Genomic DNA, 27,772 nt, shown 5'->3' on the forward strand with positions numbered 1-27,772 from the left:
CCATTTGTCAATTTTGGCTTTTGCTGCCGTTGCTTTTGGTGTTTTAGACATGAAGTCCTTGCCCATGCCTATGCCCTGAATGGTACTACCTAGGTTTTCTTCTAGGGTTTTTATGGTATTAGGTCTAACATTTAAGTCTCTAATCCATCTTGAATTAATCTTCGTATAAGGAGTAAGGAAAGGATCCAGTTTCAGCTTTCTACTTATGGCTAGCCAATTTTCCCAGCACCATTTATTAAATAGGGAATCCTTTCCCCATTTCTCGTTTCTCTCAGGTTTGTCAAAGATCAGATGGCTGTAGATGTGTGGTATTATTTCTGAGGACTCTGTTCTGTTCCATTGGTCTATATCTCTGTTTTGGTAACAGTACCATGCTGTTTTGGTTACTGTAGCCTTGTAGTATAGTTTGAAGTCAGGTAGCGTGACACCTCCAGCTTTGTCCTTTTGACTTAGGATTGTCATCTGACAAAGGGCTAATATCCAGAATCTACAAAGAACTCAAACAAATTTACAAGAAAAAAACAAACAACCCCATCAAAAAGTGGGCAAAGGATATGAACAGACATTTCTCAAAAGAAGACATTCATACAGCCAACAGACACATGAAAAAATGCTCATCATCACTCGCCATCAGAGAAATGCAAATCAAAACCACAATGAGATACCATCTCACACCAGTTAGAATGGCAATCATTAAAAAGTCAGGAAACAACAGGTGTTGGCGAGGATGTAGTGAAATAGGAACATTTTTACACTGTTGGTGGGATTGTAAACTAGTTCAACCATTATGGAAAACAGTATGGCAATTCCTCAAGGATCTAGAACTAGATGTACCATATGACCCAGCCATCCCACTACTGGGTATATACCCAAAGGATTATAAATCATGCTGCTATAAAGACACATGCACACGTATGTTTATTGCGGCACTATTCACAATAGCAAAGACTTGGAATCAACCCAAATGTCCATCTGTGACAGACTGGATTAAGAAAATGTGGCACATATACACCATGGAATACTATGCAGCCATAAAAAAGGCTGAGTTTGTATCCTTTGTAGGGACATGGATGCAGCTGGAAACCATCATTCTTAGCAAACTATCATAAGAACAGAAAACCAAACACTGCATGTTCTCACTCATAGGTGGGAACTGAACAATGACATCATTTGGACTCAGGAAGGGGAACATCACACACGGGGGCCTATCATGGGGAGCGGGGAGGGATTGCATTGGGAGTTATACCTGATATAAATGACGAATTGATGGGTGCTGACGAGTTGATGGGTGCAGCACACCAACATGGCACAAGTATACATATGTAACAAACCTGCACGTTATGCACATGTACCCTAGAACTTAAAGTATAATAAAAAAAAAAAAAGAAAATGCCAATGTCCTTTAGTATTTAAAAAGTTTAAATGTAAATGATCTAAGAGCAAGGCTAATTTGGTATTATTATTGTTATTGGAAGCTTTTATTAAACTCAATCCAAATGATGGGTAACAATTTGTAAAAAGCAAATCAATGCAACCAGAAATAGTAAACTAAGCTCAACAATATCCTATAATCTCTATTCCTACAAATAGAATTCTCAAAATCTTCAGAGAATGGGATAAGAATCTTTTCCTAGGGTGAACCTGCTATAGTCCCTGCTTCTTACCTTGTCTTCCTGTTTTTCACTGACCTGTCCCTCAGCTGGCGTCAGTTTCTTGCTGTCTTCTGTTGGCTAGGCATGAATTCATTCATTTTAAGCAGTTTTGTTTTTACAACTGAAAGTATAGACAAGTATAAATTCACTTGATTCACAAAACATAAATTTTTAAAGATTATTATACTAAAGCCGGGTGTGGTGGCTCACGCCTGTAATCCCAGCACTTTGGGAGGCAGAGGTGGGCAGATCACAAGGTCAGGAGATCAAGACCATCCTGGATAACACGGTGAAACCCCATCTCTACTAAAAAAAATAATAATAATAATAATACAAAAAAATTAGCCGGGCGTGGTGGCAGGCGCCTGTAGTACCAGCAACTCCGGAGGCTGAGGCAGGAGAAAGGTGTGAACCCGGGAGGCGGAGCTTGCAGTGAGCCGAGATGGTGCCACTGCACTCCAGCCTGGGTGACAGAGCAAGACTCCATCTCCAAAAAAAAAAAAAAAAAAAAAGATTATTATATTAATGGCACTCAAATTAACCCCCAAGAATGTACTGTATCATTATTTCATTTATTTAATTTACAATGTTTTCTTGGCACTTGACCTTCTTTCTCAGTGCCCACTTGGGTTTCTTCCAAGTAAACTTTCCTTTAAAAAATAAAAATAAATAAAAATAAATATTTTACTTCAAAAGCAATATATGTCGATTAGACGAAAAAAAAACAAGCAAATGAAAAACTTTCCTAGAAACATTAACACCTTGATGTATATCGTTCCAACCTGTCTTCTCTGCCAGCCTGTACCTTTACATTCTTTTATTTTTATTTTTTTTATTTTTTTGAGACTGAGTCTTGCTCTGTTGCCCCAGGCTGGAGTGCAGTGATGCGATCTTGGCTCACTGCAACCTCTGCCTCCTGGGTTCAAGAGATTCTCCCACCTCAGCCTCCCAAGTAGCTGGGATTACAGGCGCCTGCCACCGTGCCTGGCTAATTTTTGTATTTTTGGTAGAGACAGGGTGTCACCATGTTGGCCAGGCTGGTCTCGAACTCCTGACCTCAGGTGATCTGCGCCCACCTTGGCCTCCCAAAGTGTTAGGATTGCAGGCGTGAGCCACCACACTCTGCCCCTTTATATTCTATGTTATTTTAGTATTTCCTTTTTTTTTAAGAAAATGCTATCCTATTGTACGTTTAACTACTTTTCAAAAAATGAATATTAACAAATGCCCTTCATATCCCACTATGTAAACATACATTTTATTCAATTATTCTCCATTATCAACACAAAGTATTGTAGCTCTGTGATGAATATACTTATAGCTATGCCTATTCTTTTATTTGAAATTGGCCTAATAAATGTTTTCTAAACTAAAGCATTCTGAATTGATGCTTTACAATTTTTTCTCTCCCTGGCCGGGCACAGTGGCTCACACCTGTAATCCCAGCACTTTGGGAGGCCGAGGCAGGCAGATCACGAGGTCAGGAGTTTGAGACCAGCCTGGCCAATATGGTGAAATCCCGTCTCTACTAAAAATACAAAAATTAGCCGGGCAGGGTGGCGCGCGCCTCTAGTCCCAGTTACTCGGGAAGCTGAAGCAGAAGAATCACTTGAACCCGGGAGGCAGAGGCTATAGTGAGCCGAGATTGTGCCACTGCACTCCAACCTGGGCAACAGAGCAAGACTCCATCTTAAAAAAACAAAAAACAAAATAAACAAAAACAAAATATTTTTTCTTTCCCTTTATCATCAAAAAGTGAAAGGCAAATAGAACCTCACTGATTGATAGGGCCTCAGGAGGATCACCAGGGTCTCTATCTTCACAATCTTTGTCGTTCATTTTGCTTAATTCATATTTAAAAAAACAAACTCAAACGAGATAGAAAAACACAACAAAAAGACACTTCTGTCTCTTCTCTGGCACATTTCCTTCCAAAAACTAAGGTACTGTGGAAGCCAAATTAACAGTGTGGTGATGAAGACCGTCACTGAACATTTAGCCGGTGAAAAAAAAAGAAGAAGAAGAAAGGAAGAAGAAAGAGGAGGGGGTGGAAAAGGAGATCAAAAATACTCTGCAGGAATATTTCACCAAGTAGGGAAGAGCTTAGAAAACTGCCCATCAACATAGAGGAAGAATCCTTAGAAGAGTCATCCTCCACCCTGATTTGTAAGCCTTCCCAAGCAAAAGCCAGATTTGAATACAATTTATCAATAGACTAAGATTACGATCTGTAAACTCTGGGATAAAAGCTGGCTGAAACATCTCACTTATGATAAAGCAATTTGAATTGAGATGTACTGTTATACTTGAAGTGTCAAACCATGTTTTCAAAAAAGAACTCATGATTTATTTTTGCCTGGGATGGCCTGGTCCCAATCCTGAACATTCTGCTGTGTCAATACTTCTATATCCCAAGCCACCAATAGGGAGTCAGACTGGTGCCCTGAGTGAGTCTTGTGGCCTCTCCCCAGATCACCTTCTTAACCACGCCATCTCTTTTACTCTTGCTGGGACTTACTGCTGAAGTTGTTCTAGCACATGGATTGACCTTTCTGAAAATGCCTGGCTTGGGAAGACAATGCTGTCCCCTTCTCTACCATCAGCCTGTCCCATCCTTGTCCTGGAGTGGTGATGGCTGTGACCTTATTCCCTGACCAGTCTCTTCCTTCTCAGTGGCTCTCAGGAGTACTTGTGCTTAACATAGTCCTTGAGCACAACTCTTTAAATAACAAACTCATTTAAAAAAAAGAAATTCAACTTTGGGAGGCCGAGACGGGCGGATCACGAGGTCAGGAGATCAAGACCATCCTAGCTAACACGGTGAAACCCCATCTCTACTAAAAAATACAAAAAAAACTAGCCGGGCGAGGTGGCGGGCGTCTGTAGTCCCAGCTACTCGGGAAGCTGAGGCAGGAGAATGGCGTAAACCCAGGAGGCGGAGCTTGCAGTGAACTGAGATCAGGCCACTGCACTCCAGCCTGGGCGACAGAGCGAGACTCCATCTCAAAAAAAAAAAAAAAAAAAAAGAAATTCAAACTCCATTAAGGGCTAGATTAATCCTCAGTTAAGATTAGTAGATGTTTCCACACTTTCCTAGGGCTTATAAGCCCTGTCTGTGTAATGCTTCTGTTGCCTCAACAATCCAGTAAAAGACTGACAATACTTGTTTATAATAGCAGTCTAATACAGGCTTTTTACAATCTTTGTTCTTTTTTTTTTTTTTTTTGAGATGGAGTCTCGCCCTGTTGCCCAGGCTGGAGTGCAATGACACGATCTTGGCTCACCGCAACCTCCACCTGCCGAGGTTCAAATGATTCCCCTACATCAGCCTCCCGTGTAGCTGGGATTACAGGTACCTGCCACCACGCCCAGCTATTTTTCGTATTTTTAGTAGAGACGGGGTTTCACCCTGTTGGCCAGGCTGGTCTCAAACTCCTGACCTTGTGATGAGCCTGTCTCAGCCTCCCAAAGTGCTGGGATTAAGGCATGAGCCACTGCACCCCACCTTTCATTCATTTTTTAAAGCATTTAAAGTGATTTATCAGAAATACATAGAATACACTTTAATAAAATCAGAATGAAGCAAAAATAAAAATAAATAGAAAGAAAATGGAGTTTTTCATTTGGAGGCTCTCACAGCCAAAGTACACAGGGACTCACAAGTCTCATTGTCCATAGGTGCAAGAAAACATCAAGTGCTTGGCTCAAACAGCTCTCCTTTTGGGTTCATGAGGGATGTCCTCAACAAGATTCTGAGCACACACAGCAACTGGTTTCATAAAACTATTTTCCCACATAAAACAATGAACACATCTGCTTCTGTACTGGCACTTTTGCTTTAATGGGCTCCCCAGTGATCCCATATAAGCTACACAGGCAAATCACACTCTGAAGCTGACATTACATTTGCATTGAGTTTTGAAGAATGAGTAGGAGATATCCAGATGGAGAAAAGTAGAGGTACTTCAAATAAACCAAAGTTATGAAGAGAAGGGCATGATCACTTTTCAATAACTACAACTCAGAAGTCTGGATGAGTAACGGAATGGAGTGACTCATGTCTTGAAAATCATCTGGATGAGACTGACAGTAGTAAGACCTTTACAGCGCAGGTAGGAGTTGAGGATGCCAAGGCCTTTGGCATGGGAAGGTGGTAGGTAGTAACAAGTGATAATGAATGCAGTCTGGTACATACCACATGGTCAGCTTTCTTTCCCTCTAACAAAAACATGTTAGTGATGATAAAGTTCACTTCAAGGCATGCAAAATTTGAAGAGTAAGTGGGTGTTCCTGGGGAAATTGTCTGAGAGTGGATCCAAGAAAACAAAATAGACTTGGGAAACAGGGGAAGCTGTGGGAGTGGGAGAATGTCCCAGGAAGGCTGCAGAGTGGCAAACTGATGCTCACCTGAACTCTGGAAACTATTACAATTGAAAGCACAGGCAGAAGAGAAAGAACTGAAATGTAACGGTCAAAATGCCAACAGCACTTAAAACAAAATGCTGGAGGTCAGGAAATGGCTGTGATTGAGCCACTGCATTTGACCAGACTGCTGGGAAGCACACGAGCAGTCTCCGGTGAGGACAACAGCCAGAAAACAGACAAAAGTCTGAGGATGGAGAAGTTTCAATGACTTGGAGGAGCAAACACAGAGCAACAATAAAGGAAAATGCAGAGTTAAGGTTAGATTTTAGGCCAGGTATGGCGGCTCATACCTGTAATCTCAGCACTTTGAGAGGCCAATCCAACACCTGAGATCAGGAGTTATAGACTAGCCTGGCCAACATAGTGAAACCCTGTCTCTACTAAAAATACAAAAATTAGCTGGGCATGGTGGCACGCACCTGTAATCCCAGCTACTCTGGAGGCACAGGTTGCAATGAGCCAAGATTACGCCACTGCACTCCAGCCTGGGTGACATAGGGAGACTCTGTTTCAAGAAAAACAAAACAAAAAAAAACCTTGGGATTAACATTCCTTCTGACTTTGGTGTTTTGCAGCTGAGGTGACAGTAGACATGGAAATACAACAACAAATAATCTGAGCCCGGACAATGTGGTGAAACCCCATCTCTACCAAAATAACCACACATGTAAGACACTTCACCTGCTTTCCATTCCAATTGAACATATGTAACAGCCCAAACAGTGCCATATATGCAACAGGCACTCAAAAATGTCAACAAAGATTGGTGATACATGGAAACTAGAATTCAAAGTGGACTTTTCTCAGAAAAGTTGACAATTTCAATATTAACACATATTTCCTGGTTACTCACACTTCAGAGAGTCTCGTAGCTCCTTGCTTTCCATGAGGCCACTCAATGTCACCACCATGCTAAGGTCAACCAGCTTTAGCTGTAACTACCAAACCAACCAGTATGGGAGACCCTACTCTGATTCCCAATTAAGGCCTTCAGCCTGTTAATGTGTAAGATTCAAAGAAAAACGTTGGTATAAAGTTTTCAAAACCAAGATTGAGAAAGTACATGGCCTCACATTCTTTTAACAGTACATTTATCCAAGTTTGAAATACACCAAACACCAGCCATGGCTTCTTTCACTGTGGAGATTCCTAGGGACTGAGGTGCATTCAAGCCGCTCTCGCTACTGCACAAAACAGAGGCCAGGCATGGTGGCTCATACTTGTAATCCCAGCACTTTGGGAGGCCAAAACTGGTGGATCACCTGCGGTTCGAGACCATCCTGGCCAGTATGGTGAAACCCCATCTCTACTAAAAAATACAAAAAATTGCCAGGCACCTACAGTCCCAACTGCTTGGGAGACTGAGGCACGATAATCACTTGAACCCATAAGAGGTTGCAGTGAGCCAATATTACACCACTGCACTCCAGCCTAGGCACCAAGAATGAAACTCCACCTCAAAAAGTCAAAGGAATGTCCACAAGCATTCCTGGACATCACAGATATGTCCTACAGGCAAGATTTGATCCTGGTCCAACTGTGTACTTTCTACTAACCTGCCCAGTATGTCTACTCATTGTCCTTTCATAGACTTTAATCTATTAAAAACACACAGCCTCTCTCCAGATTCTAGACTAGTCTAGGGAGGGATAAATGCCCATAGCTAAGTAACCCTGGCCATCACCAATACTGCATGGCAGACATCTCTTTGCTAGGGCTGTCCAGGTTTGAATCGCCCCATGATGCAGTCATTGGTTGGGGAGAAGACTTTGAGAGCACATTTCCAGTTCATCTGTAGTAATCACTTTGCATTTTACTTTGCTAACGGGGACCTTATTTTACTGCCCCAAATAAAAAGCCAGACATGAAGAATGTGAGCCAAAGATTTATTTATTCATTTCTTGCATTTGAAGTACTCTTCGATAACATCCTTGGCCTGAGACTCCTTTCCATAGTCCTTAAAAAAAAAAAAAATCACATGCCATTTCTTGGTAACATTTAGGAATTTCACCAAGTTATTATCATCAACTACAGTGGAGCTTCAACAATCAGCTATGTCTTATAAAAATGTTTCTCATCAGTAAGATTTGTTATAGCCACTTTCAGGGACCTTAACGACTTCAATGTCCTTAAGGCTCGTAACATGGCTTTACTATTGCCAGTTTTTAAAGTATGTCTGCACAAACACAATCAGGTAATGCAAATTCATTGGCTGGCTTGTAAATTACAGCTTTTATTTTTTTCCTGAAATGCAGAAAATGCTTTAAACCTGTTGAATCAGTTTTTTCCTTTTTTAAGATCCTCAACTTAATTTCAATACAAGGTGTTATGATTACCCAGCACAACCTTCATCCCTAAAATAAATGGTGACTTACCTTAACTACTACACAACTGCAACCAACCACTTTACGGGGTTTCCCCTCTCTGTCAATTTTACAGAGGCCTACCCATTCTCCTAGTTTCTTGTTGTCATCAACCTATTGGGAGAAAATTAAACAAAAAAATAAATAAATCACATTAATAGACATTAACACTACCAAAAATAAATTCAACCCAAAAGGTGGCCGTAGTCAGAAGGGTGACATGGCAGTTTCCTCACGGCAGTTCAGTAGAGGGAGCCAGTTGTCATCATGTACAGCACAAAGATCACCTACAAGCCTACTAATCTTTGTCGTATACCAACGTCAAAATTAGCATTCAATTCTGCAGGTATAAAATGCTTCTACCTACAATCATCTTTAAAATGGCCGACAATATCAGGTGCGCGTAATGTTTACACCTGCACAAAATGAAGAGCTTGAGACTTCACAAAATTTACCCTGGTATACAACCATCACTGAACATTAGTCCCAACACAATCCTTAGCAGCCTTACCTTAATTAGGTTGATCTGGTGTTCAGCACAAAGGGCCTCCACCAACTTGACATACATAGGCTCATCACAGTTGGATGCAAGCACACAAAGATGGGCTTGGCGCCTGAAATTCAAATTACAATGAAAATGAAGCTAAAACTCAGATCCAAATCCATCATTCTTGCATTTTAGGAGTGTCATCCTTGCACTAACACTTGCAAAACATAAGCAGCAAATCTATTCAACACATAAATGTGTACAAAATTGCCTGAGTCTGAAGAACCTGCTAGGGAGCATATACATCTTCAATTAACCTACAACTGGTCTTCAGTAAAACCTCCTTCCCTGACACACTGAATTGGTATAAAGGCATTTTTAAAACTTGTGGCCAAATCCCAACCATAATGGCTTTCTTGTAAGCCAGCTTCATATATCTTAAGAAACATGTGAAAGGCCGGGCGCTGAGGCTCACTTCCATAATCTCAGCACTTTGGGAACACAAGGGGGGCAGATCACCTGAGGTCAGGAGTTCCAGACCAGCCAGAGACCAACATGGCGAAACCCCATTTCTACCGAAAGTACAAAAACTAGCTGGGCATGGTGGCGTGTGCCTGTAATTCCAATAATTGCTTCAACCTGGTAGGTAGAGGTTGCAATAAGATCGCGCCACCGCACTCCAGCCTGGGCCACAGAGCGAGACTCTGTCTCAAAAAAAAGAAAAAAAGCTGTGGCATTAATGGAACAGTTATGAAATGCCTTGCAATACTGCCGAAGTAGAAATAATACAGAAGATTCATATTAGAACCTGCTAAATACATTAAACAATAATGCCGTTTCCGTCGGATAGCACCAAAACGAACTGAACTTGTCCTGTAAAACCTTAAAACTGCATTTAAATTCAGCTCAAGAGTAGATTGTCAACGCAACCACCATAAAAAACACATTACTGATACATTCAAAATACATTAACCAATCTCCCAAATTCAAATAAATCAGATATTCCTACACCTAGGACCAAATGCTTCTGAAACCTGAGTTTGAAATTCCATTAATGTAATGCTTGTTTTGCAAACTGCCAAACGTAATGTGGCTCTCCATCTCATCTCTCCGCCTAAGTATAAAACTGACTGGCCCCACAATCTACAGGTTTGTCAGACTCTTACATTTCACTCATAAAAGGAGTGAAGGGGTATCCGACAATTTAAGTCATCATTCAAACACTGTAGTTTTGAGTGCTTATCCCCATTCCAACAGCAACCCACACATTTTAAGTGGGCTTTATAGATCTAAGTTCTGATACCTTTTCCTAGGTTTCCTGTAGGACGGATGCCATTCAGAACTTTTGCGCTAACACCATGAACTCCACGCCTTCTTCCCTTGGGTGGCAGTTTTGTTCCGGTTGCAAGAACCCACAGTATTGAGACTGATACACGTACTTGTCTAAGGCTTTGGCAGCTTCGCGAATTCCACGTGCTAGGCCATCGTGGATGAGGGCGGTCTTCAGCACCTCTTGTAAAGCAGTATTAACGTCCATTACACCTCCAGCAGCAATGCTGAAACACATCAGAACCATCAGTTAAAATCCTCATACCACGTAAGGACTTGCACTCAGAAAAGGCCTAAGTGTACAAGAGACGCGCTTACGGCGACCCGTTTGTCCTAGTGCTGCTCCGCCAGCTCTAGGCCCACGCCTCAGCCGAACCCCAACCCCAACTCCAAACCCGGCCCCAGAGCTCACCCTTCCTCGGCCATGGCGGTGGGTTACGGGTGAAGCGGAATCTTGAACGCACTGAAAAACAAAAGCATTGACCTGCTAGAGAACCAGATACTCGTAACCAATTCCTGTAAAAACACAACGAGCCACGAATCACAACCAATACACCCCTGCCACCTCGCTAAACTTACCCCAAGCCTCCGCCTCCGCGCGACTCCGCGGCGGCAGGGAAAGAGGCCTCATCAGCCCACATGACGGTATTTAAGGGTTTTTCAGGCCCCCTGTGCGCATGTGCACTCCCACCCTCGAAAGAGGTGGCTCCCGCGGTGCCGGGCCTGGGGACTTTCTGTTTCCGGATTTAGGCGGTTCTGAGGCAAGAGTACTGCTAGTTTTCTGTCTCTGCCAGGCCAGTCCTTGGCGAGTGCAACAGGCACTACGTGGGCAGCTTCGCATTGTCCTTCTTTGAGGGGGCGTGGCCCACCGAGGCCCAGGGAACTCATTCTACGGAGCGCGACAGGAGACAAACAAGTAGGTCCGCGTGGTCTTTAAGGCAGCTGGAGCCTTGTATCCCGCCGAGCGCCAGTTTTAACCCTTTCCACACCACGTTCTACTTTCCCCTCTCTTCCACAAGACCGTCTTCCCAGGCAGCGCATTTTGTTCCTTCGCTCCTAAGTCACCCTGAGAGACCCCCATGATTGTGTCGTTGTGGGTGTGATCCTCATCTTTGTCTTCATGAAACGAGAGCCAACACGCTTTCACTATTTCAGGCTGGAGTGCAATGGCGCGATCTCGGCTCACTGCAGCCTCCGGCTCCCAGTTTCAAGCGATTCTTCTGCCTCAGCCTCCCGAGTAGCCAGGATTACAGGCGCCTGCCACCACACCTGGCTAATTTTTTGTATTTTTAGTAAAGACGGGATTTCGCCATGTCGGCCAGGCTGGTCTCGAACTCCTGACCTCAGGTGATCCTCCCGCCTCGGCCTCCCAAAGTGCTGGGATTACAGGCGTGAGCCACTGCCCCCGGCTGCTTTCACTATTTCTAAGCACTTTCCCTGCGGTGTGTTGGTAAAGGGAGACCCTGCAGCCAGGGGGTCAATTCTAGTTTCTAAATATAGGGGGAGTCTTCTGAACGAAGTTTGTTTTGCTTTGTTTGGTTTTTAAGGATGGATTGTGCTCCGAATACACAGTCCTGCGCAAATCAGAATTCCTCAGGTGCATTTTCAACACCTACAGTGTATCTGACGCAGGGCCAGGACTATAGACATGAAATATCCAGTCTTTGAGGAATCCATTTTCTTACGGGAAGCAACATTTTAAATTTGGAAGTGATTGACCATTCCCCAATCCCCACTTCCAAAGCAAACGCACGAAACACTACTGAATATGATCAATACTGCCTTTGTGTTTAATTTCCTCTCCTGAGTAGTCAGCCGCCAATCCAGTGCGCAATTATTAGGCGCTTGGCACGTGCCAGCGCTGTGAATCCAGTGAACAGATACTGTTAGACTGGTGAGTGCAGCGAAAAAAACAAAACTGGATAACGCGGTAAGAGCGCCAGGGAGTTCACCAGAACAGAGACCTGCTGTAATGTTAATAAACTGAGAGTTCAGTTTTAGATTTTCCGCTGGTTTCAGTTTCATTTTTAAAGCGTTCAAGCTGCTTCTCTGTCAGTAACTCATGCAAATGTTTATTGAGCTTTTGATTTAAAAAAAGAAAACGCGGAATTTATAAAAATAAGGATTCATTCCTGCTACCCTGGTTTGTTTGTGTTGGGATTAACATTTGAGACAAAGATCAGAATACCTCAGGGCCACAGAGGAGATAAAAGTGACAGGGGGTTAGGGAGTGGGCGGATGGTGTGGAAAGGTAAGAAGAGGACCTCAGGCTTCTGGCAGCAAAACAAAAACTAAGGGATTCCAAATCGGCGAGCATGGAAGGAGAGGACAGGGTATTCTAAATGGATGAAAGGGTAGGGGCAAAGGCATGAAGGCCTTCTTGCCTTTTTTGGAGGTTATAGTTAACACGTTTGTATTTTTTAAGGAGAATGTGGCAAATAATCTTTCAGCATATTTCTCATTATCTAAAGATAGTAAAGTTAATATGCTAAGCATATTAGATTCCTTCCCCAAAAAAGTTTTTAAGGAAGAAGCAGGGAATTTGGGAAACCTAAGTGTGAAAACAATCACTGGCAAACAGCATATTTATGTGGGGGGAAATGATCAAGTGCCTTGTTAGCTAAGGCAGTTGTTCCCAGTACCAACCAACTCAGACTTGGTGTCTATCTTTTAGCAGCTGCTAATCTGTTCTGTTGACTCAGACATCGTGGATCTCTGCTTTAATATTTCACTGCACTAAATGTCCTTTCACACAAACCTCCCTCCTTAGACCTGGAGCTACATTTTTTTTTTAAGTCCTACTTATAAAACCAGCTCTAACCCCCAAAATGAAGTCAAAGGGCACACTGGTGATACAGGGGTTCTTTAATATAGATTTTCCTAGTTCACTTGTGGTTTTTTTTTTCTTTTTTTTTTTTTTTTTTTTTTTTTTTGAGAAGGAATTTTGTTCTTGTCACCCAGGCTGGAGTGCAGTGGCGCGATCTTGGCTCACTGCAACCTCTGACTCCCGGGTTCAAGCGATTCTCCTGCCTCAGCCTCCCGAGTAGCTGGAATTCCAGGCACCCACTGCTATGCCTGGCTAAGTTTTGTATTTTTAGTACAAACGGGGGTTTCACCATGTTGGCCGGGCTAGTCTTGAACTCCTCACCTTGGTTGATCCGCCCACCTTGGCCTTCCAAAGTGCGGGGATTACAGGTGTGAGTCACTGCGCCCAACCTCCTAGTTCACATTTTTAAGGTTACCTCCTCTCAATTTCTGAGACTGATAAAGGTGGGAGACTACATAGAGGTTAGTGACTGGTCACTCTTATACCAGCAGAGTATAACACATCATGTGCACAAATATGAATCTGACACACATATGAAAAGTAAATGTATTCTAAGGTTTGTTTTCGGAACAATACTGATAGTAAAAGGTAACTTGTTTCACTTTTTCTATATGCCAGGTAAGGTGCTAAATTCTTTTCAGGCATTTTTCCCCTTTATTGTTATAGAGACTGTGCGCTGTATCTGGTAGTGACGGTATTAGCCCACTTTAACAGGTCAGGAAGCCAAGGTTTAGGTAGTTGCCCAAGATCACACAGCTAATAAATGTGGAAGCTGGTATTTAAGCTCAGTGGACTTCAAAGCCTGTGATCCTAACCCTTCAGTCATTTGATTGATTGCCAGAATGTGGAAAGGAGATTGCCGAGAATTCAAGAATTACTCTTTACATCTCTGGTTTGGCAATAGTAAAATTGGTTCAATCCCGCTGTGCTAAAAACTGTATAGATGGAGGAAGGGAATATTGCTGTCAGGCAGAAACATTTGCATTTGGATTTCTGAATTATCTAAGTGTAGATGTGTAGTTTACTAGGGCTGCCATAACAAAGTACCACAGGCCAGGCGCGGTGGCTCAAGCCTGTAATCCCAGCACTTTGGGAGGCCGAGACGGGCGGATCACGAGGTCAGGAGATCAAGACCATCCTGGCCAAAACGGTGAAACCCCGTCTCTACTAAAAAAATACAAAACCTAGCCAGGCGAGGTGGCGGGCGCCTGTAGTCCCAGCTACTCGGGAGGCTGAGGCGGGAGAATGGCGTGAATCCAGGAGGCGGAGCTTGCAGTGAGCTGAGATCCAGCCACTGCACTCCAGCCTGGGCGACAGAGCGAGACTCTGTCTCAAAAAAAAAAAAAAGTGCCACAAACTGGGTGGCTTAACCAACAGAAATCTCTTATCTCATAGTCCTGAAGGCTGGAAGTCTGAAGTCAAGGTGTTGGGTGAGTTAGTTCCTTATGAGAGTGTGAGGAAGAATCCATTTCACACCTCTTTCCTAGCTTCTGGAGGTTTGTTGGCAATCTTGGTGTTCCTTGACTTGTGTTAGCATAACTCCAATCTTTGCATGATGTTCTTCCTGTGTGCATGTCTGAGTTTGCTTCCGAATGTTTCCTTTTTATAAGAATATCAGCCATATTGGATTAGGGGCCCACCTGCTCCAGTATGACCTCGTCTTAACTGATTACATCTCCAACAAACCTATTCCAAATCAGGTCTTATTCTGAAGTAGAAGGTGTTAGGATTGCAACATGTGAATTTTGAGGGAACACAGTTCAACTCATAACAGATGACAAAGAAGGAGGAGATATAGAATGATCAAATGAAAGAAAGCATTTTTGAAATGAACTGCAAAAAAACTTACTTGGAAGACCAGAGCTGGAGAGAAAAACCGGGCTGAGACATAATCATGATTTTATATCATGGAGTGGTCAGGAGGACCCAACTGTACAGGGTTAAAATTCCAGCTTACTTTGTGACCTTCGGCAAGCTATTTTCTTTCTGAGCTAGTAAAATGGTGGTAATGCTATAATATTTCTGTGAGGATTAAATGAGATAGGCATTTAAAGTGTTTACCACTATGCCTGTAAAGTAATTTACCTTATAAAGAACTTAACATGAAAATACATGGAAAAGTTCTTAAATATTACCTTTATCCTGTCCTAAACCATCCAGCACTTAGTACAGTGAATTGCATATTGGAGGCTAAACACATGTGTACTGAATGAATTCACTGAGTGAAAGAAGATTAAAGAAACCTCTTGGGGCCGGGTGCTCTGGCTCAGCCTGTAATCCCAGCACTTTGGGAGGTTGAGGCGGGCGGGTCACGGGGTAAGGAGTTTGAGACCAGTCTGGCCAACATGGTGAAACCCAGTCTCTACTAAAAATACAAAAATTAGCTGGGTGTGGTGGTGGGCGCCTGTAATCCCAGCTACTCAGGAGGCTGAGGCAGGAGAATCGCTTGAACCCGGGAGGCGGAGGTTGCAGTGAGCCGAGATCACGCCATTGCACTCCAGCCTGGGCCACAGAGCAAAACTCCATCTCAAAAAAAATAAACAAAATTTTAAAAAGCCTCTTGGGTAGATGTCATACTTAAAGGAAAGCCATGTTGAGGACTACCGTAATAAATTAGCATCTGTTGTGAGTTAGTTGGAAGCTTTGAGCATCCCAGGAAATCACTTTTAATTTGAAAACTTCAAGTGTCCCTACCTTTGGAGTAGAGAGTAGAAACTAAATACGATGGATGAGTGATAAGAAATAGGAGAAAAAATTTAAAAATACTATACTGCTGCAACTCAGGAACATATAGGCTTAACTCTCATTTATTATACCATGTAGTTTTAAACATACTGAAGAAAAATTAGTCATAGCTGAAGAAAGAGTTGAATAGAATCCCATTACATCAAAGGAAGAATTAAAGGAAAAAGAGAAGTAGCAAAGAGAGAAAAAAACCAGAAAATAAGAAAGCAGATGGATTAGCAAGAGTGGAATAGACCAATAAAGGCTGTCGGTAGTAGCTTGTAAAGTTAACATGTTTATTAAGTGAAAACAAGGTTGTAGGGGAGAATGGGGTTAGATGATTGTATACCTAAGTATGAAGCCTGTGCCAATAGCTTATATTTTTGGAGGGTTTTGTGTAATTATCATCTAAGTTTTCACAAGTCTCAGTAAGAATGTATCTTCACCTGGTTTTTTTGTAGTTTTTATCTGGTGGCTTTTTTTCTTTCTTTCTTTCTTTAGAGACAGGATCTTGCTATGTTGCACAGGCCAATATTGAACTCCACTGTGCCCAAGCATCCACTTCTGTTTTTTTTTTTTTTTTGCTACCAGATGTTACCCAGAACCCTTGGGTACTGTAACACACTACAGGGCTGACTTAGAGTTCATGGAAACTAAACAAACATACTATGGAATATAATTAGAGATAATACTTTATAAGTATTATCCTGTGTAGCTGGGATTACAGGCGTCTGCCACCAAACCTGGCTGATTTTTATAAATAAACTAATTATAAACCAACTACAGTTTTTTTTTTTTTTTTTTTGAGATGGAGCCTCACTTTTTCATCCAGGCTGGAGTGTAGTGGCACGATCTTGGCTCACTGCAACTTCCGCCTCCCGGGTTCAAGCAATTCTCCTGCCTCAGACTCCCGGTAGCTGGGATTACAGGCACCTGCCACCACACCTGGGTAATTTTTGTATTTTTAGTAGAGATAGGGTTTCACCACGTTGGCCAGGCTGGTCTCAAACTCCTGACCTCAGGTGATCCACCCGAATCAGCCTCCCAAAGTGTTGGGATTACAGGCATGAGCCACCGCACCTGGCCACTACACAGTAATTTATAAATGAAATAAAGAGTAGTGGCGGGTAGAGCAAAGCTTAAATTAACATTAAATTGATTCTCTTAGGATACAAAGAGAGTTTGTGTGGGTGAGACTCCAGCCCTCTCTGCTGCTTTCTCTGCTGTTATCTGTGCAACATTTCTTTTGAAAATGGGTCCTGATGCTCTAAAATGTATTTGATGCCTGCACTTCTTATTAGGGAATCATTAGAATGAAGCCAGTACCACTCCTATCCTTATAACTGAAACTACATTAAAAAAAAAAAAAAGTCCTATTTTTATAACTGGTTCTAACGCTACAAATGAATGTGAAGGGCAGACTGGTGATTCAAGGACTCGTTGATGTAGATTCTCCTCTCTACCATTTTCTGACTCTGTAGCCTTGGTCAAGAGACTTCTAATCTCTGGATCTCAGGTACTTCATCTGCAAAATGAAGTAGGCGATTATACGAGATACCCTTAAGCACTTTTTCGGTTTCAGTATTCTACATCATTATTTTCAAACAATTTTCACTGTTAGTAAATGTTGAACATCTATGCTGTCTGCTATATTAGTTTTCTGATTTCACTTGACTTTATCCACATGACTATGAGCTGTAGTTAATGCCCGCTTCCCTCCTATGTCTCCAACTTACAGATGATGTCTTTATTTGTAAATAACAGCTATTGCTTTTTAAATATTAGAACAAGTAAGCATGTTCATTGTAGAAGATTTGAATAATACTGTGTCAGTGATAATTCTTTGCAAGCAGCAGAATGAGCTGTGGCCAACATTTAAAAAATGAATTTGTTGAAAATGTACTGGATGGCTCAGAGAATAGAACAGTTTGTTTGAGCAGCCAGGTCTAGGGAATAGTAAGAATAAAACGGTTTGTTTGAGCAGTCAGGTCTAGGGAATGGTAGGAATGGAATAGTTTCAGGGGTCTTGGTTATAGGACCTCATCAATAGTCTCTTCAGGTAGTGCTTTACAAAATGACTATCTATCTGAGGATTTTTCACCCAATCCATCACAGATTATTTGTTTAATAAAATACAACAAATATTAATTAGTAGGAGGTTCTGCAAGACTATCCTTCTTGCGGATAACTAATGTAACTCTGAAAATGTAACAAAATAAAAAATAACTACCTGAAGACACTGGAGAGTGACCAAAAGCAGACAGAATTTGGGGATAGATGTGGGGACCAACACTGAGAGGAAGGAATGACACTGGCTTATTTTCCATTTTTATGAGTGTTAGCATGAGGACACCCTTAGTCAGTGCTACATGGAACAACTAATAGTTGTAATGGAAACAGTTGTAAACAACTCAGTTGTAATGCCTTAAAAACCAGAGAACAGAGTTGTATTAGGGTTCTCTAGAAGGACAGAACTAATGGAATATATATATTTATATATATAACATATATAACATATATTATAATATATTATATGTTATATATTATATTTTATGTTGTATGTATATACATATATGTATACATACGTATATATGTGTACGTATATATGTATACATATATACGTATATATACATATATGTATATAACATACAACATAAAATATAATGTATATATTTTGTATATACATGTATATTTTTTGAGACAGAGTTTTGCTCTGTTGCCCAGATTGGAGTGCAATGGCATGATCTCAGCTCACTGCAACTTCTGCCTCCTGGGTTCAAGCGATTCTCCTGCTTCAGCGTCCTGGGTAGCTGGGATTACAGGCATGCACCACCATGCCTGGCTAATTTTTATATTTTTAGTAGAGACGGGGTTTCACCATGTTGGCCAGGCTGCTCTCAAACTTCTGACCTCAGGTGATCCACCCACCTCAGCCTCCCAAAGTGCTGGGATTACAGGCATGAGCCACTGCACCCGAACCATATGTATAAGGGGAGTTTATTAAGTATTAACTCACACAATCACAATGTCCCACAATAGGCCATCTGCAGGCTGACGAGCAAGGAGAACCAGTCTGAGTTCCAAAACTGAAGAACTTTGAGTCCAATGTTCAAGGGCAGGAAGCATCCAGCATGGAAGAAAGATACAGGCTGAGAGGCTAGGCCAGTTTCTCTTTTCACATTTTCTACCTGCTTATATTCTAGCCAGACTGGCAGCTGATTAGATGATGCCCACCCACCCAGATTAATGGTGGGTCTGCCTTTCCCAGCCCACTGACTCAAATGTTAATCTCCTTTGGCAGCACCCTCACAGACACACCCAGGATCAATACTTTGTATCCTTCAATACAATCAAGTTGACACTCAGTATTAACCATCACAAGAGTTTAGAATAACCATGGCACTGGACATTGAAGAAAGTGAGGAAATCCTAGAAAGGAAAGAGCCAGAGAGGGGAAAACCAGAATTTTCCATGTATACTCTGCCTCAATCTCTGGCTGAACCCCGAACTACACATACATAGAGTAGCACGGTGGCTTATGCCTGTAATCCCAGCACTTTCGGAAGCTGAGGCAGGTGGATCATAAGGTCAGGAGTTCAACTTAGTTAAATTTGGTTGACCAAGTTGAACTCCTGACTAACTTGGTTAAACTCCATCTCTACTAAAAATACAAGATTAGTTGGGCATGGTGGAGCATTCCTGTAATCTCAGCTACTCAGGAGGCTGAGACAGCAGAAGCGCTTACAACCTGGAAGGCAGAGGTTGCAGTGAGCTGAGGTCACGCCACTGCACTCCAGCCTGGGCAACAAGAGCGATACTCCATCTCAAAGAAAAAAAAAGAGAGAGAGAGAAAGAAAGAAAATAATGTTCAAAACCTTCCCAAATTTGGTGATACACATAAATTCAGATTCAAGAAGCTCAGTGAACCGCAAGAAGAATAAATACACACACGTATACACACCTAGGCATATCATAAGTGAGATATTAAAACTCAAAGATAAAATTACAGTAGCATTTAGGGGGAACAAAGATGTATTACATACAGGAAACCAATAATACAAAATTCCACTAATTTCTCTCAAAAGATAGGAGCCAAATGATAACAGAATCACATCTTGAAAGGGCTGAAAGACAACTTTCTACCCATATTTCTATATTCAATGAAAGGCCCTTCCAGAACAAAGACAAAATTATGACATTCAGAGCTAAACAAAAACTAACAGAACTAATCACCAAAAGACTCATACTTGAAGAAATGTTACAGAAAGTTACTCGTGTTGAAGAAAAATGATACCAGATGGAAAATTTAGATGTTCCAGAAGGAATGAAGATCACTGAAAATGGTAAATATGTGAGTAAAGTTCAGAATATTTTTCTTTTTGATTAAACAGTACATATGGCTAAAGTAAAAATTATAATATTGCATGATGAACTTTGTGTCTTCATAGATATAATGTGTATGACAACTAAGAATGAAGGATGAACGGAGAAGAGGTGGCTGCTGGGTAAGGCCATCTGTATGAGTCTTAACAATCTGCAAGGTTCTTACATTTTACATGAAGTGCTACAATATTAGCTCTAAGTGGACCAGGAGAGTTAAGAATGTGTGTATTGTAATCCCTAAGCAACGACTAAAAATAGTTGAATTATAGCTAAAATGATAACATATAAATTGCAATGGAATTTCAAAATCTTTTTTTCCCAAAAAAGCCAAAATAAGGTTAAAAAAAGAGAAACAAATGAATAAAAAAAGATGGGAAGATATAAAACAAATAGTAAAATGGTAGACATAAACCCAATCCCATCAATACTTACCTTATATGTAAGTAGACTATCTTCTCAAATTAATACATGTTAATACTGGAGAAGGGGAAGTTTTTGACTTGTTTTATGAGTGCAGAATTACTTACTACCAAAGCCTGACAAAAGAAAATAAAAAGAAATTACAGATCAACATTACTCATAAGCGTATACAAAAAAATCTTTAACAAAATATTAGCAAATTTATGCAGCAATATATAAAAAAGAGAACACATCTTGACCAAGCAAGATTTATCTCAAGAATGCAAGGTTAACATTAGACAATTGATCAGTGTAATTTATTATATTAACAGAATAAAGAAGAAAAGTCATGTACAATAGACGCAGAAGTACTATTTGATAAAATTTAACACAAATTCATTTTAAAATTTCTCAACACATTAGGAATAGAAGGTAGCATCCTTAATCTTCTGAAAGGCACATGTGAAAAATCTACAGCTAACTTCATACTTAAAAGTGGAAGACCAAGTGTTTTTCCTGTGAGATTGGGAACAAAGTGAGGCTCTCATTCCCACCACATTTATTCACCATTTTACTGGGCATCCTACTCAGTGCAATAAAATAAGTGAAAGAAACAAAAGCGTACATTTCAAAAAGGAAGAAGTAAAACTCTATTCATAGATGGCATAATTGTTTATGTAGAAAATCTAATAGAATCTATATAACAATGACTAGAACTAAGGAGGGAATTTAGCAAGATTGCAGGATACCATATTCATACAAAAGTTCATTTACTTTTATATATAATCAACAAATTGTTGGAAATTTGAATGTAAAAATACCATTTTTAGTAGCTTCTAAAACTAAGGTATTTTGGAATAAATTTAACATGAGGCATATAATACCTACACCGTGAAAAATGTGAAAATGTTGTGAAAGAAATATCTTTATAATTGGAGAGATATACTGTGTTCATGGATTAAAAGCTTAATAGTGATTCAATATCAGTTCTCCCCAAATTGATACATGGAGTCAAAAAAATACCAGTAAGAATTCCACCAGGTTGTTTGGAGAATATGAGAGCTAACTGTGATATTTCTCTAGAAATTCAAAGTAACCAAAATATTCAAACCACTCTTGAAAAAGAAGAACGTAGTTGGACACTTTTTACTGCCTGACTTCAAACACATCGGGTCTTGATATGCAGTGGAAGCAAGTGAGTGGAAGAAGCCAGCACCACCTAAAATCTCTTCTGGTGAGAATGGCAGCATTCTTGAGGAGTGGGGATGGTATTCTAACTACAGTGTCTTATACCTGGCTCCAGTGGTATTGGCGGCATGTGCTGGAGATGTACGTCCAGCAGGGTTGCAGTGCCATGCTTACTGGACCACTTAGGTGGTGTGACTTTAGGCACTTAGCCTCTAAGTGGTATGCGTGATCCTCCTGATGATACTATGTGTTACCTAATAATCAATGATAAATTCATTTTCTGCTTAAATTAGCCAACGTTGCTTTTTTAAATTAGCAACAGGGAACCCTGACTGATAGAAGTGCTAGGAAGAAAAATAGAAAGGTGAAAGGACAAAGGATGACTGGGGCTGTATTTGGATAAGGGGATAACAATGAATTTCTTAGCCGGGCGAGATGGCTCATGCCTGTAATCCCAGCACTTTGGGAGGCTGAGGCAGGCGGATCACTGGAGGTCGAGAGTTCAAGACCAGGCTGGCCAACATGGAGAACCCCCGTCTCTATTAAAAATACAAAATTAGCCGGACATGGTGGCGCATGCCTGTAATCTCAACTACTCGGGAAGCTGAGGCAGGAGAACCACTTGAACCCAGGAGGCAGAGGTTGAGGTAAGCCAAGATGGCGCCATTGCGCTCCAGTCTGGGCAACAAGAGTGAAACTCCATCTCAAAGAAAAACAAAAACGAATGAATTTCTTGGTCAGGTGTGGAGGCTCACGGCAGTAATCAGTAATCCCAGCACTTTGGGGAACCAGGGCAGATGGATTGCCTGAGTCCAGGAGTTTGACACCAACCTGGGCAACATGGTGAAACCTCGTCTCTATTATTAAATAAATAAATAATAAAAAAGACTGAATTTCTCTGAGGAGGTGGCATTTAACAAAGACCATATTACTCCATTTTAGTTTGTAAAGAAAAAAATACTCTATATGTGTATATATGTGTATGAATAGATAATTGTGGTAGGCTGATAATGGATTCCAAAGTTACATCCACATCCTAATCCCTGGAGCCTATAAATGTTACCTTATGTGAAAAAAAGGGTCTGTGCAGATGTGATTAAATTGGAGAACTTGAGATGAAGAGATCATCTAGGTGGGCCCTAAATTCATTCAAAATATCCTTACAAGAGACTGGCAAACAAAGATTACACACAGAACAGAAGAGGCACAGTGATCACAGAAACAGAGATTAGGGTGATGCGACACAAAGTGCCAATAGTCACTAGAAGCTTCAAGGGGCAAGAAACAGACTCTTCCCTAGAGCCTCTAGAGGGAACATGATCCTGCTGACACCTGATTTTGGCTCAGTGAAACTGATGTTGAACTTCTGGCTTCCAGGACCTTGTTTTAAGCTACCAAATTTGTGGTGATTGGTACAGCAGCCTCAGAAAACTAACACAGTAATATATTTGATTATAAAACTGATGAGCTGAAGGGAGAATGACAGGTAGAGATTAGAGGAAGAGAGGAGGATAGGGATATGAATAGCCTTGATGTAAATTAAAAATAGATGGACACACAAGAACATAAAGAACCAGATTTGCATTAAACATGCAAGAATGATTGCAAATGGGGAGAGGAATGAGAATGGAGATACAAGGAACTAGATGGCAACAGAAACGAAACATTCAGTTAGCAAGATTCGGTTGACAAAAATTCAGATGGCAAGGTACAGTTAGGGATACTTCCTATAAGATGGAGGGAAAAAAAAAAAAAGTAACTAGCCAGGCGCGGTGGCACATGCCTGTAGTCCCACCTACTCAGGAGGCTGAGGTGGGAGGATCAGTTGAGCCCAGGAGGTTGAGGCTGCAGTGAGCCATGATAGTATCATGGTAGTGGTAGCTTGGGCAACAGAGTGAGACCCTGTCTAAAAAAAAAAAAAAAAAGAGAGAGAGAAGAAAAAGAGAAATAAGTAAGAAGACCAGTTTGGGTGACCCAACATCCACATAAAGCACAGTCTAGAAAGAAAATAAAAGAGGAAATGTAATCATCAAATAAATCATTCAAGAAAATTTCCCTCTACAGATGTTAGATTGAAGAGAAAGCATAGAGTTAAATGAGATTGGAGAAGCTGTCAGGGGTTAGATCATAAAGATTTCATAAGGCTACTTTAGGGAACCTTTGCTAGAATGGAACTTTTCTTTTCTCTTTTCTTTTCTTTTCTTTTCTTTTTTCTTTTCTTTTCTTTTCTTTTCTTATTTTCTAACAGGGTCTTGCTCTGTTGCCAGGCTGGAGTGCAGTGGTGCGATCTCGGCTCACTGCAACCTCCACCTCCTGGTTCAAGTGATTCCACTGCCTCAGCCTCCTGAGTACCTGGGACTACAGGCGAGCACCACCACGCTGGCTAATTTTTTGTATTTTAGTAGAGATGGGGTTTCACCATGTTGGCCAGGATGGTCTCGATCTCCTGCCTGACCTTGTGATCCGCCCACCTGGGCCTCCCAAAGTGCTGGGATTACAGATATGAATCACCGCGCCCAGCCTAGAGTGGAACTTTCTGTTCAGAGTGGTTCTCCAGGTTCTCCTTCACAACTCGCCCACTGGGGAATTTTTACATAACCTTCAAGAATCAAGGTAACATTACTTCCTCAGGAAGTCATCCAGGACTCATTTGCCAAAGTAAATGGTTCTTGCAATATGTTTGTATACAACCGATTGCATTATAGTAGATTATTAATGAGTGTGAATTTCATCTGCTAGAAGGTGTGCTACTTGAGGGCGGAGTCTGGATGGGGCTCATTCACCTTTAAATTCATAATGCCTGGCACAAAGTGGTAATTCAGTCTTCTGTTTTGGTTTGGCTTCAAATCAAGAATTTCCCAGTCCTTAAACATTTATTTATTTATTTATTTATTTATTTATTTATTTATTTATTTATTTATTTAAGGAGTTTCACTTTTTCACCCAGGCTGGATTGAAGTGGCGCAGTAATTACAAATTTACTATCCACCACCCCACGTATTGGAATCAACCTTGTACAGTGGATCTGAGGCAGATTCTCAGTCGATAAAGCCACCCTCACACAATTCTTTCGGATCTTGCCTCACTGTAACCTCTGCCTCAAACGATTCTCCTGCCTCATCCTCCTGAGAAGCTGGGATTACAGGTGCCCGCCACCACGCCCAGCTATTTTTTTTTTTTTTTTGTAGTTTTAGTACAGACGGAGTTTCACCATGTTGACCAGGCTGGTCTAGAACTCCTGACCTCAGGTGATCTGCTCACCTTGGCCTCCCAAAGTGCTGGGATTACAGGCATGAGCCACCGCGCCCAGCCAGTCCTCAAGATTTAACACTTCCCAAATAGTAAAAAAGGTGAAAATAAGTGAAACCTATTTTTTGTGCAAGAAAACTGTGAGTGTGAGAGTAAGGTAGTAGCCATCATGTTCATGTGCTAGCTACTAACACACTTTATCGCCAATGCTTACAGCCACCCTACAAGATAAACATTATAATCTCAGTTGTACAGATAAACTGACTTTGTCGTCCAAAGTTACATACAGCCTGTAAGTGCTCTGACTTGAAACCCTGGCACCTGCCTCCAGAGGTCGCACTCCTAGCCACGTCACCATGCTTCCTAAATATTCATTAGTATTCTTGCAAATATTTTCGACTACAGGTGCTTCATATTGGTTAATTCATTTCCAGTTCAATAGTGTCTGGCTTCAATAATTACGAACACTACCGCATTTACCCACTGTGAAAAATAATTCACTCTTTCAAAGGTCCTGTATAAACCTAATTTTCTAATTCACTTTGGTGTATTTCAGTTGACCTACTCCCTACCTTTTCTGTTTCTACATAAGCTTCCTTTCTTTCGTTTCGTAGGAATAAATTGAACTTATTTTAAGATAGAGGGGGTACAACTGTATGGAATATAGACTCATCTTTTTTCACTCTCTCTCTCTCACAGAATAAAAAAGGACACCATGATATAGCAGCTGAGGTGGTGGATTAAGATAATGGGGGGGGCAAAAAAAAAAAAAAAAAGGAGCCTTGCTTCACCCGTGCCCCGCCCCTGGCCGCCTCCCGGGAACTCAAGAGTCCTAGAAGGCTTTGCGGAGCTCCGGGCTGGGCGGATCGCTGCCCACAGGGAGTCGGGAATGCCAGGTTCCAGCTGAGCAGCGGTCTCCGGCCGGAGTGCCAGTGGCTCCTTGGAGGTCGAGTCCAAGGACGTGGCTTGAACCCGGGAGGTGGGGCGCCGGAGTCCACGCACCGGGGATGGACGCGCCGGGTGATCTGGAGGGCCCACGCGCACCAGGAGGTGACCGTGAATTGCTTGGCCGGGAGCCCGGAGCCCAGCGGCGGCTTCGGGCCTGTCTCTTTAGCAACGATTGAATTGCTTTTAGCTTGATTCGTTTCGAGAGATTGGAAAAGGCTGGGGCCTGATCGTGGGGTTCGGGCCAGCGTTTCTTTTCTCTCTGGACGGGGCAAAGTTCCAGGACTGGATATGTGTCACGGTATCTAATGACTTTCTAACCTATGCCTCTGCTTTTAAGTACTGTGTGTTTACCGCATTCAAATAAGTATGCCATTAGGCAAATGTAAAACGTTACCTTTCAAGTACACAGTGTTGTTGCCTTTGTTTTTAGCTTTCATTTCCCTTTCTCATCTACTACATTTTACAAAGATTCATAAGACCTCCTCATATTGCACAGATTTTTTTTTTTTTTTTCCTTCTGGACTACAATGGCAACCTCTGACAAATAGAGCAAAGCAAATATATTTTTCTTAAGTTTTTCCTGAAAACAGTTTAATTTATAAATGGCTGATGGATTTGCTTGGATATTTGGAACTCTGAGTAATTGATTTAGTGTTTTTAAATGACAATTTAGCCCTGGAAATAAGTGTTAAATTAGCTGATGCAAAAGACTAGTAATTAGGGTAAGAAAAGTATTGATTTGCGAATTTTGAGACTTGTCTATCCAGAAGCATACCATTGTAAATATTAATTCACCAGCTGAATGATTTCGCTTGTTTTCTCCTACTTACACTTCATTTGACTTCAATATTGCCTTAGAAATCTTTGTGGGTTTTTTGTTTGTTGGTTGGTTGGTTTTTTGATACAGAGTCTCCCTCTGTCGCCCAGGCTGGAGTGCTGTAGCGCGATCTCCGCTCACTGCAACCTCGGCCTCCCGGGTTCACGCCATACTCCTGCCTGAGCTTCCCGAGTAGCTGGGACTACAGGCGCCCGCCACCACGCCCAGCTAATTTTTCTGTATTTTTAGTATAGACGGGGTTTCACCGTGTTAGCCAGGATGGTCTCTATTTCCTGACCTCATGATCCACCTGCCTCAGCCTCCCAAAGTGCTGGGATTACAGGCGTGAGCCACTGCGCCGGGCCAGAAATCTTAATAAGTTAACATTACATGCTTGAAACATTGAGTTCATGTAGCATATGATTCAAGTAACTTGAGAAAATAAAGACATTATGCTTCAGACAGCATCACCCTTTGGAGATCACCCTGCCACCTCATCTTTCTTGAAGGGTTATTAAAGACCAGAGAAACATGCTTTAAAGTGAAGGCGAAACAAATCAGATAGCTTGATGATTTCTGCATTTAAATTCTAGTAGAGAATAGTATGTAAATGAAAGCAGTATGTTTTCAAAACTGCAGTAATGTACAAGGATTGTGTTCCGTTTGATCAAATGTACTATATTCAAAATAGCCCTAAGCTCAGCAAATGATATCTTCAGAGTGCAACATATGTGCACAGAAATCACATTTGTGTACTTTGATCAGTAGTCTCAATTATATGCCTAATTGCTGCATGTTTGCATTCAAGGTGATGATCCTGCAGGAGGTGCAGGAGAGACTCCCAGGTGGCTTTCGAGAGAACAGGTTTTTGTACAGATATCGACAGCTTCCTTGAACTTAGGTTCCATGATGTGCTATTCTATACTTGGACCCTTTTTCCCCAAGGAGGTAAGACATTTTTAAATCCTTAGTGTGGGGAAA

The 27,772-nt window shown here is 41.5% G+C and overlaps 2 protein-coding genes and 3 non-coding genes across 12 annotated transcripts in view; 1 reads left to right on the forward strand and 4 right to left on the reverse strand.

Annotated features, from left to right (window-relative positions):
* Window positions 1–7,949: 7,949 nt before the first annotated feature.
* On the reverse strand, window positions 7,950–11,003 carry RPS12 (ribosomal protein S12). 2 transcript variants are annotated; one of them, XM_033235425.1, is made up of 6 exons: window positions 10,836–11,003; window positions 10,669–10,719; window positions 10,367–10,483; window positions 8,952–9,054; window positions 8,453–8,554; window positions 7,950–8,034 (listed from the first exon to the last, which is right to left on the reverse strand). In XM_033235425.1, the coding sequence occupies exons 2-6, from the start codon at window positions 10,680–10,682 to the stop codon at window positions 7,972–7,974; spliced, it is 399 nt and encodes a 132-aa protein (XP_033091316.1). In that variant the 5' UTR covers window positions 10,683–10,719; window positions 10,836–11,003; the 3' UTR covers window positions 7,950–7,971. The 2 variants fall into 2 exon arrangements, with proteins under 2 accessions (XP_033091316.1, XP_033091318.1); XM_033235427.1 differs by lacking the exon at window positions 10,836–11,003 and having other exon boundaries at window positions 10,669–10,737.
* LOC117098170 lies at window positions 8,166–8,296 on the reverse strand. Its single transcript, XR_004443225.1, has one exon. It is a non-coding gene; the product is annotated as a small nucleolar RNA SNORA33 (small nucleolar RNA).
* On the reverse strand, window positions 8,641–8,716 carry LOC117098177. The gene has a single exon (XR_004443230.1). It is a non-coding gene; the product is annotated as a small nucleolar RNA SNORD100 (small nucleolar RNA).
* Window positions 10,077–10,149, reverse strand: LOC117098158. Its single transcript, XR_004443214.1, has one exon. It is a non-coding gene; the product is annotated as a small nucleolar RNA SNORD101 (small nucleolar RNA).
* A 14,817-nt stretch (window positions 11,004–25,820) lies between the features above and the next one.
* Window positions 25,821–27,772, forward strand: part of SLC18B1 (solute carrier family 18 member B1) — a 32,141-nt gene continuing 30,189 nt past the window's right edge. For 3 of the 7 annotated variants that reach the window (XM_033235420.1, XM_033235418.1, XM_033235419.1), the window contains exons 1-2: window positions 25,822–26,076; window positions 27,600–27,739. In XM_033235420.1, coding sequence (XP_033091311.1) covers window positions 26,034–26,076; window positions 27,600–27,739 — 183 coding nt within the window. In that variant the 5' untranslated portion in view covers window positions 25,822–26,033. Of the gene's footprint in view, window positions 26,273–27,599; window positions 27,740–27,772 lie in introns of those variants that run through there. The other 4 variants (XM_033235422.1, XM_033235417.1, XM_033235415.1 and 1 more) reach the window with 4 other exon arrangements.

This window comes from Trachypithecus francoisi, unplaced genomic scaffold, assembly GCF_009764315.1.
Source record: "Trachypithecus francoisi isolate TF-2019V2 unplaced genomic scaffold, Tfra_2.0 Lachesis_group15, whole genome shotgun sequence".
Taxonomy (NCBI): Eukaryota; Metazoa; Chordata; class Mammalia; order Primates; family Cercopithecidae; genus Trachypithecus; species Trachypithecus francoisi.

Bases quoted from the DNA above. Each gene is read 5' to 3' on its own strand.
- RPS12 (XM_033235425.1), bottom strand. The intron at 8,555-8,951 runs GTAAGGCTGCTA...TTCTCCCAATAG, and splicing joins ACCAGATCAACCTAATTAAG to GTTGATGACAACAAGAAACT. The intron at 8,035-8,452 runs GTAAGTCACCAT...TTTTTTTTTAAG, and splicing joins GCAGTTGTGTAGTAGTTAAG to GACTATGGAAAGGAGTCTCA.